Source organism: Canis lupus, chromosome 1, assembly GCF_003254725.2.
Source record: "Canis lupus dingo isolate Sandy chromosome 1, ASM325472v2, whole genome shotgun sequence".
NCBI lineage: Eukaryota > Metazoa > Chordata > Mammalia > Carnivora > Canidae > Canis > Canis lupus.
The window spans coordinates 18,673,041-18,695,689 of NC_064243.1; the positions used below are offsets into that span (position 1 = coordinate 18,673,041).

The window sequence follows — 22,649 nt, forward strand, 5'->3', positions numbered from 1 at the left end:
AAGTGGAGCCAGGGGGCTGGGCCTTTGCAGCTCCTCCTGGACCCATCTGGAGACGTGGTCGCCCCCAGGAAGGAGAGCAGGACCTTGGAAGAAAGGACTCCCTGACTGCAGGCAGTCCCCAGGGCTCCCTGGAGGCTGGAGGATAAAGGCTCCAGGACCGGTGTGGGGCGCCTGCGACAGGCCTCCCCTCCCCGTGCTCCCAGCAGAGCAGCACACACCATAAGGAGCATGGGTAGTAGATTTTTAAAACAAAAAAAATATATATTTTTTTTTAACAGAAAATGAGATTTGGAGAACTAGTAAAAGAGAAATCTTTTATTAGGGTTTTGCAGACACTTTTTTTTTTTTTTTAAAGAATTTTTGCCTTCCAGCTCTCAAATGTCCTTTGGCTGAGAAATCTCGTTTCCTGTAGGTGCAGTAACAGTTGCAGGTGAAGGGCACTGCCCACCTGTGCCTGTCGGGTTGTACGTTTGAAGTACTTTATATCCATCAGATCACATAACAGCTTGGACTTCTGTAAATTCCTACCTTAAAACATCCCTTCATCCATCCTAATTAATTTGTATTTATTCCTCAGGGCTCAGCCCAAGGCCTTCCTCTCTAACTAGGAGAATGAATCACTTCCAATGTTCTCATCGCTCTCTGCCACCTGTTTTTGGCACTTACTCCATCGGTGTTGTGGCCCTTGGCTCACCAGCCAGGATGCTAGAATACGGGACGTATGCTGGGCATATACTAAGGTTCAATAGATACTTGCAAACTGAATAAAAATGTTTCTTCGTATTATCTATTTGAATTAAAATTCAAAAATTTTCACTGAAACCTTACGTGCCACTGGGTGGGTCAAATGTTAGGCCAGACATTTCACATTTGGGTAAAGTGAGGCGCTACGTCATTTTGATACCAGTCAAGACAAGAAGAGGTTGGCAATAGAACCTCCAACATTCAATTTCCCGTGCTTTTGGGATTCCACGAAACCTCCTCTATGATACTTTGTATAGTTTGAAGACAGTCACTCATATTAGTAAGCCAAAACCAACCCTGATGCTACTGTGAGTCCTAAATTTAGTATGAACTACTCTCTTTCGGAAGAATCAGTTATAACTTCAATAGCTGTAAATCAAGCGGGCCCATCCGCCGGCATGTATTTTGGCATTTCTCAGGGTCCACAAGTTTTGACAAGAAGACAGTCGCACACAGCAATGTGGTGAATCCAGGGAGAACCACAGACTCCCCTTTGGTAAATGTCCAGACCTCTTACTGGAGTCTATTTTTTTTTTTTAAGATTTTATTTATTTATTCATGAGAGAGAGAGAGAGAGAGACAGAGACACAGGCAGAGGGAGAAGCAGGCTCCATGCTGGGAGCCCGACGCGGGACGACTCCAGGATCACGCCCTGGGCCCAAGGCAGGTGCTAAACCGCTGAGCCACCCCGGGATCCTCTTACTGGAGTCTAGATAGAGATAAAAACACAAAATGAAAATCCAACGTTTTCCAAAGAGCACAAATAATTCACGACCTTGTTGACGCACGTTCAGTGAGGCCTTCTAAACATCTACTAAACACTCTCAGCTCACACGCACTGGATGCGTACTTTGTGCCACTCTTAACAAGCATTCTATAGGCGTCGTCTCACGGATTTAACAAATGCAGTACATATTTACTTGATACCTACTACAAACCGGCCATGTGTTAGGTTCTTGTCCTTCTCCGAGAGACTGAAGAATACAAAGGGGCTCTTGGTTTTTTGTGTCCTCCTTTTGAAACAAATACGATTTGAAATCCCCAGCCAGATCTATCTTCTCAGAGTAGAGTGTAATTTTTTAATGAGAAGGAAGGCATCCACATTAAGGCTCTATTTTTTTTTTCCACTGTTATCTTAATACTCACATAATTAGCCTATGTTGACAGCACGCCTGACGGGGCACGTCCGGGAGAAAACAGGGTCAGATACTTAGAGTTACTCCAGATTCCTTTGTCCTGAGCTTGGCTGCAAGGGATGGGCACCATCTGACTTCGTTTTCTTATCTGTGGAAAGAAAAGAATCTATATCCGTTTGACGGAGGAATCTGTCCCCAGAATGAATGGATCTAATCTTGCTGGTAAGAGTGGAGCGAATTGCTTACCTTCTTCCTAGAGATGCATCAGCCTCTCACTCAGCGGGGCACTAATTACAATACTTTTATGAGTAATTTGCTTAAAGGGACTCGGGAAACTAGAGACAATTCAAGTTCGGTAGGTACCGAACTCTCTTCTCCTGCAAATGAATGAACCAAATATGAAGGGGGCCTTAAGGCTTATGGAGCCTCCTGGCAGGACCAGCGTGAATCGAAAAACAAGATGCTGGGATGGGAGCACAAAACGATGTAACTGCTCAGAAAACAGTTCACGTCCTTAAAAAAGAAATGTACAGAACCACAAAGTCTAAACACCCTTTTAGGCATTCACTATTTATCGTGCTGCCTCCAGAAACGTAAGGTTTGATTAAAGGGGGATGATAACCTCCAAACACGCATTGTGGGCTTGGTTCATTTAAACAATTACAGGCACACACCTCTCTGCAGTCTTTTTTTTTTTTTTTTTTAGTTTGTAAACAGCAAAAAGAACCGAACATCTAATTTTTGAAATTCTTCTGGCTTTTCTTTTTGACCTTTGGTATTTGTATGTATTGACAATCTCTAAACCATCGTACAAAAACACCTTGAAGTGTCAAGCTTTAAAAATGAGTCTTCTTTTCTCTTTCTCCTGTGCAGCTTGGATTATCTTGGCCTTGTCAAAATACATTCTCTAGTTAGAGGTTGGAAATATTTCCCTCCTGGCTCCAAAGTATTGATTTTCTCCAACACTCAGCTCTGTCAGTCAGCTGAAGGGGTGAAAGGTGAAAGTTCACCCAGCACTGCTTGGCTTTACCTTCCTATTAATGTCATGCCCTTTCCACATTTGATCAGTTTATGTGATCACCAATCATACAGGACCGGAACGGCCCCTACTCTCCCTATAAGGACACACTGCAGTCACCAGGAGACGCTAAAGCAATTCCCCGGATGGACACTGGGCCTCTGAATAGGGCCGAAGATGTGGCCGGCAGTTCCTTTAATGTTTACCCTTTTTTGAAAGAAAATCACAGTTACATGACGGCTGGCTCGGTGTAGGCCGTTCTACATTCTTATGTGAAAATTAAAGACGCACATTCGCCACTTAATGAGCCCTCAGCGATGACCTATTTTGTTCGTCTTGCTTCTCCTGGAAACCAATGGCACCCATTACCTCAGGGATTCACATTCAGCTCCAAACTGAGTCCTAAATGAAATGAATCTAATGATCTCCGCCCGGTACCCCCGCCCCCCGACTCCGGGGCAGCCAACCCACCTCAAGAAGTCTGACAGGATGGAATCCGGTACAACGAAGCCTATTTAGGAGCAAGTTTGGGCGGAGATGGAGCGACACGCGTGCAGTTCCCTTGCCCAAACCACAGAGGGTGCTGTTGAGTTGCTTGCAGGAGTCGGGTCACACTTGGGCTGCGTCTTCCGGGTCTTCTGTCCCGCTGTCCTTTGTGACAAGTTTGCCTTTCCTGAAGCTAGCTCTCCTCGGGGGAAATGAGGAATTGTGCACAGACAGAAGGCTTACTTTGGTACCGAAGGGAGGCGGGGGAGAAAGCATATGGATTTCAACTGAGAATGTTTACGAAGAGTGAACAATGTTTTTAATGAGAAAAACAATCTTCAGAACAATTCCGTTTTATTTAACACACGTATGTACACAGGGACATTCAGCACATATAGAATCTATTAAGTGGAAATGTCTTGAGAGGCAGACATTTTAATTCAGTCGCTGCACACAGCGAGCTCAATCATCACATTTTCATACAGGTGTCACGTCATGTCATCTTCTGCTTGTAAATCACCACGGAAGCCACATATGTCTCTACGTTTACAAGGATAGGTCCAAATACGGTGCCGACGAAATCAATAAGACACTAAAAGCATACACTGGGATGACAATACAAAGTTTACCTCAGTGCTGAGAAGTCTAAGCTGTGATCAAGTCTGGGACAGTAGTTGTCAAAAGAGCCAAGGGGAGATTTGTGGTAACAAGAAGGCAAATGCTCATTTAGCGGTTAGAGACGTCTAACCCTCAGGTATCATCCGCCCCATGTGTATGGTAGGGCTATCCTACTGGCCAATGACAGCATGTGGGATGGGCTGGCCTGTGGCCACTGCCCCGATGTCTGGCCCCTGGGCCCCACGCTTGTTCGAGGCCTCCGTGGTGCGGGCCACGGTGTGTCTGTGGTGGCCTGCCACTGTCTCACACCTTTTTCCTGATGCATCTTGTTTTAAAAAACTCTCTAAGGTATACTTTTGCATCATCATTCCGAAACAACTTTGTAGTCTAGAATAAATTAATCCCTATTTAAGTTCATAAAGTAAACATGTGCTGGGTATCGAGAAGACTCGGGAGCCCACTGGAAAAAACCAAGCGCGTCTTTTGTTAACCGCAAGTTTCTTTACCTATATTGAACACAACAGGCATGTTCACCAAATGAATACATCTACACTGTATAGTTCTTTGTTTCTTCCTTGGAAACTACATATATAATCTTTATAAATACAATGTACATGCATGTGGCATAAATTCACTTTTAAAAGAACACTCAAAGTCTTAAAACCAAGAAACAGTACAGGTTCGCCATCAATGCAAATAACATACTTCATATCAACAGGAAAGAGACGTTCCAGTGCTCTTAATTTCTTAACATGTTCTTTAAAAATCTGTTTCAATAAAATGACACATGTATTTGTTCCTGGACTGTGATCCTTTTTTTTTTTTTTTTTGTATATTACATGAACTCTGACAGTCTATGCTTTTCCAATTAAATGTTCCCATTATCATTTTGGTTCCTCTGTAAACTTCATATTTGCTCTGAATTTAAGAAGTCATTTTGTTTTGGTATTTAATAAACCATTGTGCCTAGCCAACCAATCGACTAACCAAACCACCAAATCCCCAACTATGTACAGATCAAGATTTGTTAGGAGGAGCAATTCATACAAAATGTTATTTTATGGATTTTTTTTTCCATCACCATGAGCAAGAACCAGCATAATTTGACAGAAGGAGAAGAAAGCGACCTAGTTAAAGCTTCCTTTGAAGTATGATGAACACCCTCCTTGCAGTGTTGGCTCAAATAACTTGAGAGCCCTCACGTTTTATACGTACTCCTGAAGGCTTGTGCCGTAGTTACTAATTTTCTAGGATACTTGTGTAAAAGGGATGCTTTGTTTTTAATTGATCAGTTCGAAGGCTGAACTGTAGCTATTACATAACTGACGTAGGTCGTACATGTGGGGACTACAGGTCTGTGAGGTTTCTGGAGGGATGGGATAAGGTCTTTTTTAAAAGGACCTGTAGCAACAGACATAGAATCTTATTTAGTATATATGCTATGCTTCCAAACTCAGTTCTCTATTATAAAAGCCCATTTAAGAGATTATACTGACTGGATAATTACATTAACTAGATCATAAATAGTGATGATTTTTATTTCAAACTACTAAATATACTATTGAGCAGGATATGAGCATTTTAGAAGGCTAGGTGTCTGGGAAACTGTATTCTCTTGTGAGGAGGAACTTTTTTTTTTTTTTTTTTGGTCTATTTTCTCATTAATCTCAAATCTGTTAGGTGTTAATAAAGCAGTAGTGGCTAAACCCTAGGAAATTGTAGTGAGTAGTTTCCTAGCAATCATAGGGCAGGGGGGGGGGGGGTGGGGACCAACCATGTAAACACCGAATCTTTTTGGTAAACAATAATGTATTTCAGGAAATCCAAAGGAAAATAACTTTGCTAATTAGGACTGCCACATGACCTCCAAACCCAATGTCAACACCACCAGGTTCAAGCAGCAGTTCGGGGGGCGGGGGGGGCGGGGGTAGCTCTATGAAAATGCTGATCCGGGCTGGGAATGCAATCACAGTGTTTACTGAATTTGAGGCTTCTGGTGCACCAAGCAACAGGGGTGCTCCTAGGGACCGGACACCCCCCCACCCCGGCCGGGGGAACAAAATGACCTAGTGTCACGGACAGGCCCCATCCTGCAGCGCGGCGTGTGCAGGCCTCGGCGTCAGACAGGGGACACGAGCGGGAGTGTGCCCCGAGAGCCATGCAGGGGTGACAGGGCCTCGGCCGCACCCCGGGTGACGCGGGCGGGCACTGAGGAACGATCCGCGCGGGGAAGGACAGAGCAACCCGGCAGGCGGCCGCGTCAGACCATGAAGCGATGCTCCCGCCCGTCGTGGGCCATGAGGATGACGTTGCGGTTGGAGGTCCAGATGAGCCGGGCCAGCCGGAGCGCGCCGTGGGAGCCGGGCGAGGCGGGCTGCACGGGCGGCACCTGGTACGTCTTGATGCAGCGCAGCTGCGGCGCCGAGTTGAGCATGCCGATGCTCCCCAGCAGCGAGGTGTTCATCTGCGGGGACAGGGGACGGGGGCACACGTGTCACTGGAAGGACGCTGCTGCGGCCGCGAGCTCTGCCTGGGCTTCCCCTGGGCAGCAGTCCGAGCCCGGCCCGGAGGGGCGCCCGGCGGGGCGGGAGGCCGCTCGGGGCTGTTACAAGGACGCAGCACCCATCCGGAGAATCCTACCCTGGGCAGGCCCTGCCACGCGGGAGGCACCCGTCTGTGGGAAGGGGGCTGAGATGCCAACGCCCCTTCGGCCGGACGGTGTCTGGCCGCGCCGGCTCCCGCGATCGGGGCGCCGTCGGGACACCCCTGGGCCCTTCCCGACCACCCAGGGAAGCAAAGCCACGCGGGGTCCGCCCCGGGTCGGGGCTCAAACCTCCCCCCTTCCCGCCTCACCTGCTTTTTACAGAATTCAGTCTCGGGAAAGCTCTGGTTCATTCTGAAGGGGAAAGCCAGAGCCAACCGCATCTCAGCACGGTTATCTGTGGCTGTTTTGCTGCCTCGCTGAACAGAGAGCACCTGAGTGCTTTCCTGGGAGTGTATTTTTATCAGCTGATTTCTGCTTTTTTGGTGGCTTTTCGGGATTTGATTTGAATTTTAAGTTCTCTTAATCCATTCACGGTAGTGAAAAATAACGTGGAAACTATGGCTGGTGAACGACCATGCATTCGGCCCAAGGGCTACACACCAAGTGCAGGGCAGTTATCTCAGTGAACTGTTACCTGAGCAACGGGGTCGGAAGAATCCTGCAGATTCTAAATGTTACTCAACAATGTGTTTCAATAGATACCTTTTGTGCTATTGCAAATCACATGGAAAACATACTGAAAATCAGAAAAGAGGTCTCAGAAATACTATTTTTCTTTACGCTAATTTTCATTTCCAATTCTCTTCTTCAGTATAGCCCCCATCTAAATTCATATGACTCTAGGGTTTTGCGTAAAGCATGCAGATTATGATTCAATGTATACAAATGGTTGACACATAAAACCTTGGCAAATCCTGTAAGATGTGTTATTGCTGGTATCATGCTCTGCATTTGGATCAGTGCAAAATATAAGCCATTCTTTTTTCTGGCCCTTCTCAGCAGCACGATGGTGTCAGAGGGCGTAAATCATGGCATCTCTAGCAGGATGCGTGCAGGCTCCACTGACATTTTCACAATTTAAATCATCTTGAGTAATAACCCTTTTAAGATGACTAATGTTACTGATTTTCCTGCATTAATAATAGTGCCGAACACAACACAGAGGTGAAAAAAAATCACTAGTGTACGAGGTCACATTTTAAAACCAAATGTATGGTTATCATTAACTCTTTCTGTTAAAGTTAACATTTAAAACTAGACAGTACTTTACTGTCATCCTCCAAAAACTTCTTTCCCTGCTTCTTTCTCCCCTTTTTCCAAAAACGCCATAAAAGACAAAAATCAATGTCTTGTTGCTTTCTGAAGGTTCCCAAATAGCTTAAATATAAATAGTGGTGGTGAGCTTGATTTGATAGTTCTCACTTGAACAAAAAGTAACAGTACATAATAATTTAGTTCTCTAACAGAACAGATCCAAATGATCCAGAAAATTGGTGGTTAAAATTAACTGGCACCAATAGGCATACTGTGCTTTAAAAACAACAACAACAACAACAACTCATTTCTCAGTTGATAAATAACTACAAAGTGTTTTTCATTCTTTATGGATTTTCTATGAAAATATGTATGAAGCCTGAGTTCTGCTGGTGGCTCCAAGTGCTAAGGGTATCCAACATGCTCAGCCACTTCCTTATTTTTAATTATTTCCTGCAAAATTTAGCCACATAAAAGACATGGGGTGAGGGCCAAGGGGAGACAGGGAGAGAGTACGTTACTGGAATGCTACAGATGGAAAAACGATACCAAGAAGCCCATCATTCCGTTTGGGTTCTCCATATAAGCTGAGCCAGCTCATGAATGATTGATACAACATTTGATGATCTGATAAATACCCCTGGAAGGGTTGCACAGCCTCTCCGCCTCAGAACAGGGCTAGTGAGGTTCTAGGCGGGACTGCACTGCTACACTTGCGTACAGCTGAAACGATGAAGACCCTCGGGTGACAATAACGTGATGCTCCTCAGACCATGCTTTCCCCGTGACCTCTTCAGTTTAGAGATAATCTGACATAGTAAGGGTGAGTATTCCTTTTCCCAAAAAGCTCAGCCAAAGAACACTCACCGAAACTACAAACCGTGCTGTTACTCGATATTCATGTTTTCCTGACCAGTGACCGACTTACAAACAACGTGAAAGGGCAGTCTGAGCTTTGAATGAGTACGAGCTACCTGGAGTTTGAGTATTTGGTAACCTTACATTTTTTTCTTGATAACAAAGATAATACTCATTATGGAACATTTAAATAATAAAGAGAAGTATAAAAGGAAGAGCAAAAGTCCCCTGAAATCTTACTTCCCAAGGACAATCACTAACATTTTGGTGAACTTCTTCCCAGACCTCCAAGTATAGGTCTGTATAAGGAGAAGCGAGTTTAAGGGTTTTTACATAAAACAGGCTCATATTAGAAGGCAGTTTTACAATCTGCCTTTTTCATTCGACAAAATGTTGAGAACCATCTTTTCATGTTAATGGCCACAGATTTACAGTATCCTTTCTAAAGGGCTGAATAGGATTCTACTTCGTGATGGAATACACAGCCATAAGCGATACCAGTGTCCATCTAATTTACTTTCAGCATTTCTGAGGAAGGATACTCACTAGTCGGACGGTAGTGGGTAAAATTTAGATGAAAGAATCATGGCTGTATTTGATTTCGTTGCTCAACTCCCCTCGTTCAAATACCAATGGCATGATACTCTGATGTGAAATATTCAACTAATAGGAATATGTTGTCAGAGGATCAAAGGGCTTGGAAGATTGCTGAGTGATGTCATTCCATAGCTGAATTTGTAAATAACTAAAAGGCAACTTTGGTTTTTCCCTTCCCTTTAAAAATAATGCTTCACAAAATCAGTTCTGTGAAGATTATTTTCTGAACACACAGAAACACATACAGATGTAATTCATCAAAACAGGAAGTGTTTTAATGCAATTCTCAGTGTAAGTAATGCTGCACACAAGCCTTTTACTAAGTCTCACTTGAGTAATTATCCAACCAATATTTCTCATTAACACTCATTTCTCAGCAAAGATTTTAATAGCTCATAGCTTTTGTAAGGTCCTGTATTAATAAGACTTCATTAAGTTTTCAAAATATATTACAGTACATTTACTGGAATAATATAAAAGTATTATCATACATCATTAGAACAAAACAATATGTATCTAAATAAATCAGCAAAGCCCATTTTGAGAGAGCAGCAGGAGATCCAGCATTGCTTTCTGGACTCTCTTTAATTCAAATCAACCTCCCACCCCCAACCTCTGGAAGAGGTTGTATTGTATTTTCTTGATGAAGCTGAAATGCTACTGTGCCTTCCACTTAAATTTCAACACCTAACAGGGTACAATTTAAGAAATGGGCTGTGTTTTACATCCTGACATTGGGTTTGGGGGCAAAAAGACTTGGTGTCGTCTGGGCTGCCCCTGTGCTCTGTGCACTGCCCACCCACAAGTGCGGATGGCACGAGGTGCCCTGGGAGCGGAGAGTGTGTGCGCCAAGGAAGCCTGCTGTGGCTCCAGTGTGCACGGACACACGTACAGGTGCACAGGTTCAAGTGTGCTTGGCAAAGCCCAGATGCAGCAGCAGGAGCCTGAAGAGGGGAACTGGAAGATGAGAAGTATCTCGAAAAGCTACCATCTATCTAATGAACGATCTTGAGCTCTGAGGTAAGAAAGGATGCTAACCGTAATTCCCTCAATGTGCTGTGCAGGAACTCTGATAAAGATAGAAAAAAAAAATTCAAGGAAGGGATGAATATATCGAAACAGTACCCTGAACACCGAGGTAAGGGGAAAAAGCTTTATCACAGAAAACATCAGGAAACTACTGGAAACAGTTTCATATTAGGAGGCATTCCTTTATAAAACAAATTTTCTGAGAAAGTCAAATTGGACAAAAAACCAAAAAGATTTGTTTTTGCTTATTCCACAGAAGGAAGCATGGACCAAGCCAAGCTCTTGAAGCAGGGACTGTGGTTGCTGACTTGGGATCCTGAAGGCAGAGGCCAGCATCTGGCTCTTCAACGCCCAATGAGTACCAAATGAACGTGGAGCTTTATATAAACACTTCTCTGGGATTCCAAGAGCACAGGAAACAGCAAAAATCTGTATCAGAGTACATTTCGTGCAGAGAGGCCACTGTGTAGAAACACTAGTTGGCGGGAAAACCCTTTAGAGCAGCGCTGTTGCGAGGGTCTGCTTTGTGGACCCCTAACGGGCTGGTGGTGGGACTGTTGGGGGTGAGTGCAAACCTCAGGCCCCCGGTGGCCTGCTGTGGAAACGGGCACTGGTGAGACTTCCAAAGAAGAGAGTTTAATATAAGCCAATTAAGATGCTCAGAGATATATTCTGGGAGAAAAGATAATGAGAAAATAAACTGGAAAACTAAATTAGAGGAAGGGCAGGAAAAGTCTGTGACAGATTTGGAAGTTGTCATGCTTTAATAGCATGTTGTTAATTAAGCAATTTATTGTATCTGTTTTACATTTTATTAGCTATTGATTTTTTTTTAAAACCATCATCAAGTTGTGCTGAAGTCTTATTTAAATTTTCATTCTTTTTTTTTAAGCTTTCAAGGCAATAAACTGAATCTCATAAAACATACTTGCATTCTAGGAAAGTAAAGGTAACAACCTAATTTTAAATTGGCTTTTCATGAGGGAGGGAGTTGATCATGTTTAATATTTTTTAATAATTATCAGGAGGAAGAGAATGAAAAAGATGGGATGGAGATTAATCACTGAGGATACAACAAGTTCTATTGTAAAAATTAGGCGCTCAAAGATAATATGCATTTTAATTAGAATTAAATACAGGCATTGTCATGAACTGCCATTCAATGATACTCGGGTTTTTGAAAAGGTTTTGATAGTTTGGGAAGGAAAAGCATTATATGGGGAATTCAGAATGCAAACAGAAGTGAGATAATATAAAAGGGGATCTGAGGGTGATATGTGGCTGCCTTTTCCCTGTGCCCTCTGCCGTGCTGGGGTTGCCTGCAGCCTTCGGCAGTGCCTCCCTGGCCAGGCCCTGAGGCATGCTGTGCCCTTGCTTACCACTGAAAGGCTGCTCCCTTTCCCTACACACCCGCTCGGCCCTACCCTTACCATCTGGCCCTTCCTCAGCATTACCCTGTCTCGGTTCAGACGTCACTTCCTCTTGTGAATCAGCCCCACCACCTTATTCTCAGGCTCCCCTTCTGTATCATGATTGCTTGCTTATTTACACGTGTCTCCCTCAGACTGCAAGCGCGGGGAGAGCAGACCCCACTCTCTCCAGATGGCTAAATATTCTCAGTGCACCCTGCATGCTAGCATGTGGCACACAATCAATCATAATAAATACCTGATATTTGTTGAAAGGAGAGAGGAGGGCAGGAGGAAGGGCTGGTGGGCAGGCATAACAGGAAGTCTTTCCAGCAACAGCAAATCATGCAGCATACTTCAAGACCCTGTAGCATCAACGCTTACCTGCCAGAAAGAAATGTGGCTGTCCGTATTTGAGTAGGTGGCAAGGTATCGTCCATCAGGAGCAAAGGCCACTGCAGTGATTGGTCCCTTGTGTCCATGGATTGTCTAAAATAAAATTCAGTCATTAATGGTCTGCATGCCACAGAACTATTACACACACACATGCTAATGCATTCAGTGCTGAACAAGTTATGCCATGGAGATTAGCAACCCTTATGTTCTTTACTTATAAAATCAGATTAGAAAGAGGGGAAAAGCAACCGAAGTTCTCTCAATGATATAGCCAAGGGCTTTATTTAATCTTGTTCTGAAGAATCTACCTGTATCTGAGTTGGGAGAACAGCATGAGTCCAAAGGGAAAAGCATAGATTACTGGGTAAACCAATGTGTTAATTCATTTATTTCCATTAGAAGGAAGAACTTTACAATTAATAAGGAAGGTAAGCAAGTGATCACCAAGTCTATGTAGGAGCCTCACTCATCTGAAATGAAAAACAAAGCTGTATCATAACATCCCTGTTCTGGAAAGAGTTAAAAACTATAATTTCAGCCCTTAATAATTATACATTTTTCATGTTTTATGCTTCATTTCCAACCAATAACACTGTGTTTAAATGCATATGGCTGCAATTAGTAAACACATAAGGGTACCTGCTGGAGGCTTGAGCACATATAAATCAAATACTATTAAAAACAAGTTAACGGGGATAATTTTGGACTTTTGCCAAATAGCTATCATTGATTTAACCATGAATTGAAAAAAGGGAGTTGTATTTTAGACTAGGTCTATGATAAAAGGTCTTTACTAATAAAAAATAATACTCCAGTTTAATCATATTAAGTTCTCAAAAATACTGGCACACTAAGCAAATTAGCATAATACTGTATTAATATCCTTTTACTCAACTATTTAAGATCATACCTCTATCACATTAGCCAACATGCAGGGTGCTTATAAGTTATGGGTTGGTCTCCTTCCTTTGTCTGAAAGGAGTGGAGAAATACGTTCTCTTAGACTAGGACACTAGGAAGGTTCATTTCCATCTGCTATTTTTTGATGAACAGTTGTGAACCTTGAGTCTTGGTGGGAACATCAGGCTCATTATGTGACTCAGCCCCATACACACCGTAAATTTCAGGAAGAATATTCTCATGATTCAGAGCTGAGTGATTAAAATGAGGTAGAGACGGAGGAGAGAGGGATGGGTATACAGCCTGTTTTCTCAGTGCTCTTTGGATTTTGTTCTTTTCTGTCATTAGACTCTCAGGGCACTGTGAGATCCAAAACAATGCCTACTTTTCCACACTCAGAGAAAACATGTTATACTGGTAAAAACACGAGGCCTTGGGCTGGCAGAGAACACTGCTCTGAGTCAGGCTGCCTGGCTTGCATTTGGGCTCTACTATTTGCTGAAGGACCGAGGGCAAATGATGGGAGTTATTTAACCTCAGAGCACCCATGTCTAGAAAGCAGGAATGATGAGGAGGGGGATATTGATAATACCTGCCTCAAAGAGCTTTGTGAAGATTAAATGAGCTACTATATATATATATGTAGCACTCTGCATGATGGCACATAAGAACCCAATAAGTAATATTAATGCTTGTATTTCTCCTCCTTTCTTAAAGATGGCCAGATATATATATATTTGAAAGGTGCTAAGAGAGTAGATCTTAAATGTTCTCAGCAACAAAAAAGAAATGTAATTATGTGACAAGATAGAAGTGATAGCTAATGCTATGGTGGTAATCATTTTTTAATATATAAGTTTATCAAACCATCACATGTATACCTTAAACATATATAATATGTCAACTGTATCTCAATAAAACTGGGAAAAAATGATCAAATGTAAACAATCACAAAATTCGATTACTTGAGTATACAATTTAAGGGGAAAAAAATGCCCTAATCACATATCCCAGAATCAGTGTCAGCAAGCATACTAGGTAGTCTAAAAACAGATTTCATTAAACCTGTCATTAAACAGATATGGTAACTATCCATGGTGCTAGGCACTAATGTGCTAAATCAAGCAACAGGGTGAGTGTGGAGAATAATTATTCGGCCAACCACACTAAAGGGAAAATATTGTGGATGAGGGTAAAGAGCTTAACCAATTAAAAGGGGAAAACTGACAATTCCCACTTATTAGGTCAATTTAATGAGCTCATTGGAAAGTATCTTTAATTGTTTTTTAAAATCAAGATTCATTTCTGCTAAAAGTCTGAAAGCTTATGGGGCCAATTTAAAGCTATGTAATGGTTAAGACAGTTGATTGGTAAGGCCTTGCTTTAAAACAGAGGTTGCAAACTGAAGACCCATAAGCTGAAACCAGATTGTAGATGTGTTTGGTTTGGCCTGAAAAATGTTTTAAAAAATGTTTTCTGGGTCCATACTCTAATTCGTCAGATATCACGTAAAATTAAGATTTCTTGCCTCTCCTGAAAGACTGGAAGCTCTGGGCAATCCTGGACCTTTGTTTGTACATGGCCACAACAGCCAGGGATGAGCAGAGGCGGCCCCTTTGGGCTGGACACTTGCCCTCCAATTTCCCACACACGAGGGGGCCTGCGCAACTAACACCCGCTGCCTGGCTCCCTTATTTTCTGCTGGTCTCTCCTGGCATTTAATGCAACCCTTCCATTAATAATACTTGATTCAAAATATTTTCTTCTGCAGGAAATAAAAAGTGTTAGTGAGGATGTGGAGAAAAAGGAACCCTCACTACAGTGTTGGTAGGAATACAAATTGGTGTAGCCATTGTGGAAAACAGAATGGTGGCTCCTCAAAAAATTAAAAACAGAAATACCATATGACCCAGTAATTCTACTACTGAGCATTTACCCAAAGAAAATGAAAATACTAATTTGAAAAGATATATGCACCCCTATGTTTACTGTAGCATTATTTACAATAGCCAAGATATGGAAGCAACCTAAGTCCTTCAGTAAATGAATGGATAAGATGTGGTGTACATGCACATGCATGCGTGCAAATGCACAAATATTACACAGCCATAAAAAAAAAGATGAGAACATGTCACCTGTGACAACATGGACAGACCTAGAGGGCATATGCTAAATGAATTAAGTTAGACTGAAAAAGACAAATATCATATGATTTCACTTATATGCGGAATCTAAAAAATATATGAACAATGAAAAAGCAGAATCAGACCTATAAACACGGAGAACAAACTGATGCCAGAAGACAGAGGGGCGGGGAGGCCTGAAGGGAGGAGGGAATGGGTAAAATGGGTAAAAGGGAATGGGACATCTAAGCTTCCAGTTACTGAATATGTCATGGGAATAAAAGGCATAGCATAAGAAGTACAGTCAATGATATTAAAATAGTGTTGTATGGTGACAGGTACTCACTTGTGGGGAGTACAGCATATGCATAAATTTGTGGAATCACTGTGGTACACCCAAAACTAATGTAACATTGTATGTCAACTGTACTCAGAAAATCCAAAAAAAAAAAAACCCCAAAATAGTTTCTTCCATGCTCTGGGGTCCTGGTGTGCATCTAAAAGTGTCAGTAGACTAAAAGCTCCCCTAAGAAAAGCTGGCCCTTCTTGCAAGCCCCCCGAAGCCCAACTCTGTGTAAAGTGGATGATTCTGGTGTTTGGGCTCCTTAAATCTCAAAACAGAATGCTAAACCTGCCCTCTTTCACATTAGTATCCCTCCTTAATCAGCAGCCAGGATGTGCTTCCGACAATAAGAATGCAACAGTGAGTTGGCCGTAAACCAGCAGGTCCAGAAAAGTCTTCAAGAAATATTTTCATATTACGCCTTCATCTTTTACAGAGGGTGGGTATTTAAAACATCCACTTGACGATTACTTCTGGGTCGGCTGAGGACATCATCATTATGCTATCCAGTGCCTCTAACAGTAGACCCTGTGAATTAGATGTCATCTTGGACTTTTCTGGCAATACTATGTTTACCTTTCCAGATAAATGTCGTTGCTTTATCATGTAACAATAATTTCATAATCTTAACATGTGCTTGCTTTACTGCCAGGAGACCCAGAACTAAATGCATGCTCCTTCTAGGTGTGCAGTGGTCAGTACTTTCTCACTTCACAATCATTGTTCTGCTTCCACTTGTTGTGACGTCCCATTAGATACTGAACTTCATTTGTGAGTTTCTTTCAAGTCTGTTTTGGGCAAAGGGGGACTACTCTTAAGATCAGAACACACATGTGCACGTGCACACATGCTTAGATACTGCTAGGCACCCCACAGGGCATCTTAAAGCGGCCTAGAGAAAACCCTGGAACACTGACTGCAGCGTCCGCTCAGAGACCTGTTGTCTTGTAAGAAAGCAAGTACCACTCATGGTAGCTCAGGGAAGCTCACTGTTTTCAATGGTTTGCTACATCTGGTGAGTTCATTAAAATCTCAGCCTAAGAGGTGCTTCAGAACACAGTGTAATGGAAATGTGGCCATTGTCTTTTGTTCAGAATCTCTGAACTTCTCAGATCTGTGCAGGCACCACCTGAACAGACTTTAACCTCGCTTCGGCATTAGAGATGCAGCTGTGCGCGGATCACAGCGAACCTGTAAGCGCTCTGGATGGGCGAACCCCATGGCTGGCATCTGAAATGCTGAACTGTAAAGAACAGTTCCCAGGACAACAGGTTTCAAAATAAAAGAAGGTGTGGTCTGATATTTATATGCGAGTAAGCATCATGTCTTGTTATAGTTGTCGTCAAAGTAATTGCTATCTTGGAAAGACAGAAATGGAATATAAAGAAATTATTCTAATTCAAGAAGTGCTATGAACAATAAAAAGAATCAAGCAATTACCCTTCGCAGAAGACAGAGTGTTGAACTGTTAAACATCCCTTCCTGTTTTTCTTACCAAAGAAAAGGAACTGAAAGGCAGGATTAATAATGAGCAATACTTGCACTTGCCAAGCAGTTTTTAACAGGCACTTTCCACGTGCTTGGCAAAGAAATAAAATTAACCTTCCTGTACAGAGAAGGAATTTCTGTACACGGATTTTCAACAATGATATGGCCGGCGCCGTTGGAAACTAGGACTGTTGAGGATATCGTCTTTAAAACGGCTCTTTACGTGGCCTCTCCCTTGATACTCGCCTTCCAAATGACAAGTCTGAGAACTGAAACCAAATCGTTGGACTCTATTACACCTACTTTATAAGACTGAATGAGATCAAAGAGAACATTTTATATTTACTTGTAGGTCTCACTACTTCTTGAAAGGGGAGGAAAAAAACCCCAACCAAACAAAATACTTTACCACTTTTGACAGAAATTATGAAGAAAAGTACCTTACTCAAGTACTCAAGTAGGTAAGGTTTTACCATCCTGCGCACCATCCCAAGGGGAAGGTTTATAAACCATGGGCCTTGTATTTTATAGGACACGTGCTAAAACAACCTGGGAAATAAAAAGAGCTTGGACTGCACTGCCCTGGCCTCACCCGAGGTGTACAGGGGCTGAGAGAGAAGAAGGCCATGTCGACCGTAGGCCTTCTCAGGAAGCAGCATGGCTAGCTTAGGATTCAGACAGGCAGCTGTGATTTGGGGGTGCTTGAAAGGTCTGCTGAGCTGCAGATATGTCCCCACTTGGCTGCACATGGTCTCTGACATTTCTAGAAATACAATGAAGCTATTGGCTGAGCTCTGTTCTCTAGAATGTGTTCTGATGGAGACCACAAAGGGGATAAACATGCCTTCATGAAGCACAAGCATGGCCGGTGTCCTCAGTTCAAGGAGAGCCTGAATGAAGGGCGCCTACAGAGACAGCACACAGGTTGGAGGTGGGCCAGATAATCCGGGAAGCGAGTGCCTAGGTAGTTGGATGAGCCCGGAGGAGAAAAGGAGACTAATACCAAACGCCTACCAAGACCGACCTTTCCTAGTGCTGGTTCCTCTCAAAGATAACAGGCAACGCCATGGGAGGTTGAGGACATGCTCACCTCTGCCCCTCGGGCACCAACCATACATTCGACATCTCTCACAGATCGTGCCAAAGTCAGAGAAGGGCCGATGAGGACAGGGAGCCAGGCTGACGGGCATGCCTTCCTGACATCCCAGGAGCGAGGCCACTGATTTCATGGCTGGCTGGCAGGGAGGCAACCGCTCAGGGCAGAGACACGACAAAGACATCGCTCTGACAGCTCTGTTTGTCAGGCGATGCAGAGACTCATCAAAAAAGAGCCGTTTCAAAAGAGTTGAAAAGTTAAGAATTAATTACATTCCAGGAAAAAAACCCGCCTCCTTTCTTTTCTTTGAAGCAACCGATTTGTGAAACTTTATTATATATTCAAGGTTCAACTGCTCAAAAAACAATAATTTAGGCAGATAATGGTATTAAAAAAAAAAAAGTTTCACTTATGGGCGATTAGAAGACCCAAGTAAAATGTAATTACTGCTACGAACTAAGTCTTTTCCAGCCTTTTAGCACGTGGGCCCTTAAGGCCATATGACGTTGCTGAGAATGCTGAAAGGTCACCTATTCTCTTCTGTACGTGAACAGGGCTCCTTAAAGCAGGCCAGATGGATGAAAATCTATTCTGTTTTCAATATCTCTAGAGAGGATTCTAAAACCTCTCCTGAGAACCCTTTTCTGTGTTAAACAGTGTATGTTGTCGGGAAATTTTTCCTTGTATCAAATCTAAATCCAAAATGCTACGGTGTAAGCCTGCTTCCTCTTGCTCTAGCCTCAGCAGAGATGGGGAGCACCCAGTCACCTATCAGCACCATAACCTTTTATAGACTGGAGGACTGTTAGCGCAACTTGCGCCCCCCCCCCCACTTTTTTGAAAACTTATTTTGTATTTTCAGGATTAAAAAAAAAAATCTCAGTGACTAGAATATTTCAAGTCTTATTTTCCAACTTTTTAATCACATCTGTGGCTTTTCCTTAAACTCTCTCCAAGCTTTCCCGATCATGCCATCTTAGAGTTGGATGGTACCTGAAAGCCACCTTATTTAACCACGTCTGAAAATGTGGAAGTTCAAACTGACTGAGCTGGCACTAGCAACTGGGTGTCTTCGTAGTTTCTCAGGACACCATGCAGGAAGACCCACACTGGGCTTATTTTACCAGAGCACTGCAACTGTGGCTGGTGAAAGCTTTGGTAAAGTTGCTGGCGTGCAGATGGCTGCCATGCAGAGTACCCCCAGTCATCCCTAGGAAAGCGAGGTGGGGACACCTGCGCCCAGTGGGTGGCCCTGGCTTGGGCCATATGCCGTGAGGGGGTTCCTCTGACAAGACCACATATTGCCAGTCCCTGTTTTCAATCCTTTTCCTCTCCGCTTTCCAAAAGTCATTTGTCCTAATTTTTGCTTCTGGCTCTTTATTTTCTTTCTTTCTTCTTTTTTCTTTTTCTGGCTCTTTATTTTCATTTAAAAATGTATTCCCACTCAATTATTGTCCAATGAGCCTATGCTGTTATTTGCTCTCTACAAATGTCTTGACACTTAAAACTATCTCTTTGGTGCTTAGAGAACACAGCTTCTAGCTTATGACTGTGATCACTGATAAGAATGATTTCTACAACTTGATACCTTAATTTAAAACAAAAAAAAGTTGGATTTATCAAAGGCCAACTGCAAAGCAGCTTTTGTCATCCTTCAAACAGATTCTAAAATTGTGCACCAAAAGGTACATACGTGTGCACTGCTGTGCTAGGCACTGCAGGGGATCCAAAAAGCATAAGGAGAAACGTTCACAGCACATGTCCCATACTTTTATATAAACTTCTTTGTCCTTACAGATTAACCCTATAAGAACACTACATTATCTCCCACCTTAAGAATGAAGAAACTGAGGTACAGAGAAGTGGAGTAACCGATTTTGCTTAGAATCCATGCAGTCTGGCTCAGCAGTCTGTTGCCTCACAGAATACCAGGTAAAAGAGAACTAACTATAAGCTGCCACGCTTCAATATCTATACACCTGATTTTCATATAACTGGTATTAGGTACATTACATTATACACCAATATTTCTTTTTTTTTTTTTTTTAAGACTATTTAGTTTGGGGGGGAGGGAAGGAGGGAGAGAGAGAGAGAGAACAGAGAGAGAGACAGAGAGAACGCACAAACGAGGGCAAGGGGCAGAGGGAGAAGGGCAGAGGGAGAAGCAGGCTCCCTGCTGAGCAGGGACCCCCGCCCCCCACCCCCCCCCCCCGATGTGGGGCTTGATTCCAGGACCCTGGGATCATGATCTGAGCCACCCAGGTGCCCGTATACACCAATATTTTGACATGACTTTCCTGGGCCTGGCAACACAGATTTGGGGGGCTGTGTGGTGGTAACAGCAGGCTGCCTGAGAGCAGGGGCCACAGTGGAGCTAGGCCTTGCCTGGAAAGTGCCCACCGTCCCCAACACCAGGGGACAGGTGGCTTCCATATCCAGGGGTCCGGAGGAACATCCCTGGACTGCTGCAATCTCCCCTGCCCTCCGAGGACTGTGGACTGACAGCACTGCCTGGCAGCAAAAGGCCAGGTCTCCCAAGGGACATCATTCACCCGGGTGGTCCTACACAAGTGGGAAGAAGCACGTTCCTTGGCCCCCATACCAGTGGTAGGTGAAGAGAAACTCGTTCCTTGACCCAGTTCCCAGCAGTTTAAACATCTGAAGCAGAGGCTGAAAGACTAGAAGCTGCCATCTTTCTTCACTGGCTGGGAAGGAAGAGGATGGCCTGTGCTGGCTCCCCCGGGACACGCAGGCCACAGAATTTGATGGTCTCATCTCTCTCATCAGCAGCCTCCCTCCCTGGCCCTGGGTCCCATTCGCTCGACTGTGCCCCAAGGAATCACTATAAAATTAGGGGCCTCTTTCTCACTTGGGACACAAACCACAGAAACTGAAAGTACTGACCAGTAGGAAAGTAGGTGGTAAATATATCCTTTAAACTCTCTAGTATAAGAGAGACCAGTGTTTCTTATTGGCCGTACTATCTCCTACAGTGTAAGCACATAAGCCTAGATGCTGCCCTTTGGCAATTTTATAATGATTTTGAACAGAGATTCGAGGGTTGAAAATGGGTTGTTTATCTCTATAATTTCTTTCCTTGATGGAGGGCTGAGGCAATACTTGTTATTCACATTATGCCAACTCTATGATACAGACTCAACCCGTAGTGGCGGCTTCCCAGCCAAAGGGTATTGAAGCTATTCGACGAATTGAGTTTTCTATCACTATCTAATTGAAAAGAATATACATTCAGGGTGAAAGACAAGTAGATTTGGTATCATTTTAACATCTAAATGGAAAATAGATTTAAGGATAAATGTAATAAAGCGAGCTACCTTAAGTCTGATTATAAGATATAGTGTCTTTATTCCTAAACAGAGCTGCAGCATATACTGTCCATCTTCACGGACTCAAAGCTCCTTAACAGCCATTTGGGGATAAGCTAACTGACATAGATGAATTAAAGGAGCTTTTCAATATCTACATATTGGTAATCCTTATGACACAAGCAATAGTTTTTGAAATTTCTTTTGTGGAGGATTATACACCAACAAGCACATGCATGCATGTGCGTGTGTGCACACGCGCGCGCACACACACACACACACACACACAAACACCTTACCCAAGAACAGTAAAAATCAACATAAATGCTCAAGATGGTTTTACTATTGTAATCTAGGCATTAGTAATAATTTCAGATTTTTATGATATGGAAGCTTCGATTTTCACCAATATCAATTATAAATGACCAAATTTGGGGATCCCTGGGTGGCTCAACAATTTAAGCACCTGCCTTCAGCCCAGGGCATGATCCTGGAGTTCTGGGATTGAGTTCCCACATTGGGCTCCCTGCATGGAGCCTGCTTCTCCCTCTGCCTATGTCTCTCTCTCTCTCTGTGTCTCATGAATAAATAACTAAAATCTTTAAAAATAAATAAATGACCAAACTTGACTTCTATTTTTTAAGATTTTTTATTTATGAGACAGCGAGAGAGAGAAAGAGAGAGAGAGAGAGAGAGAGAGAATGCGTGAGCATAAGCAGGGATGAGGGGCAGAGGGAGACAGAGGGAGAAGCAGCCCCCCCTGGAGCAGGGAGCCTGATGTGAGGCTCCATCCCAGGACCCCAGGATCATGACCTGAGCTGAAGGCAGACGCTTAACCAACTAAACCACGCAGGCACCCCCAAAATTCACTTTAAAAAGGAATAAGCAGGGGGGCACTTGACGGGATGAGCACTGGGTGTTATTCTGTATGTTGGTAAATTGAACACCAATAAAAAATTAATTTATTAAGAAATAGAAAAATAAAAAATGCTAAAAAAATAAAAAATAAAAAGGAATAAGCAAATAGAGAATAAACATTTAAGCTTTAGTTGCTTTCCAATCTTAAAATGTTATGGTCATCAAAACAACAGTCTTATAGTTAAATATATGTACTGGTTTTAGGGGTTTCACCCCCCCTTCTATTCAATTGAGGAACTTTTTCAGACTCAAAGAATAAATTTTCCATAATTCTCACTTATTAATATTTAGGCGCTTCTTCCATCTCACACATGTTCATATGCACGCATGCACACACCCACCCCTCTTCTGCTTTAGTAGACCAA

At 43.0% G+C, this 22,649-nt stretch overlaps 1 protein-coding gene across 4 annotated transcripts in view; it reads right to left on the reverse strand.

The window, feature by feature from the left end:
* Positions 1 to 3,721: 3,721 nt before the first annotated feature.
* Positions 3,722 to 22,649, reverse strand: part of WDR7 (WD repeat domain 7) — a 351,933-nt gene continuing 333,005 nt past the window's right edge. For all 4 annotated transcript variants that reach the window (XM_049111821.1, XM_049111824.1, XM_025422170.3 and 1 more), the window contains 2 exons: positions 12,079 to 12,183; positions 3,722 to 6,466 (listed from right to left, as the gene is read on the reverse strand). In XM_049111821.1, coding sequence (XP_048967778.1) covers positions 6,263 to 6,466; positions 12,079 to 12,183 — 309 coding nt within the window. In that variant the 3' untranslated portion in view covers positions 3,722 to 6,262. The remainder of the gene's footprint in view (positions 6,467 to 12,078; positions 12,184 to 22,649) is intronic.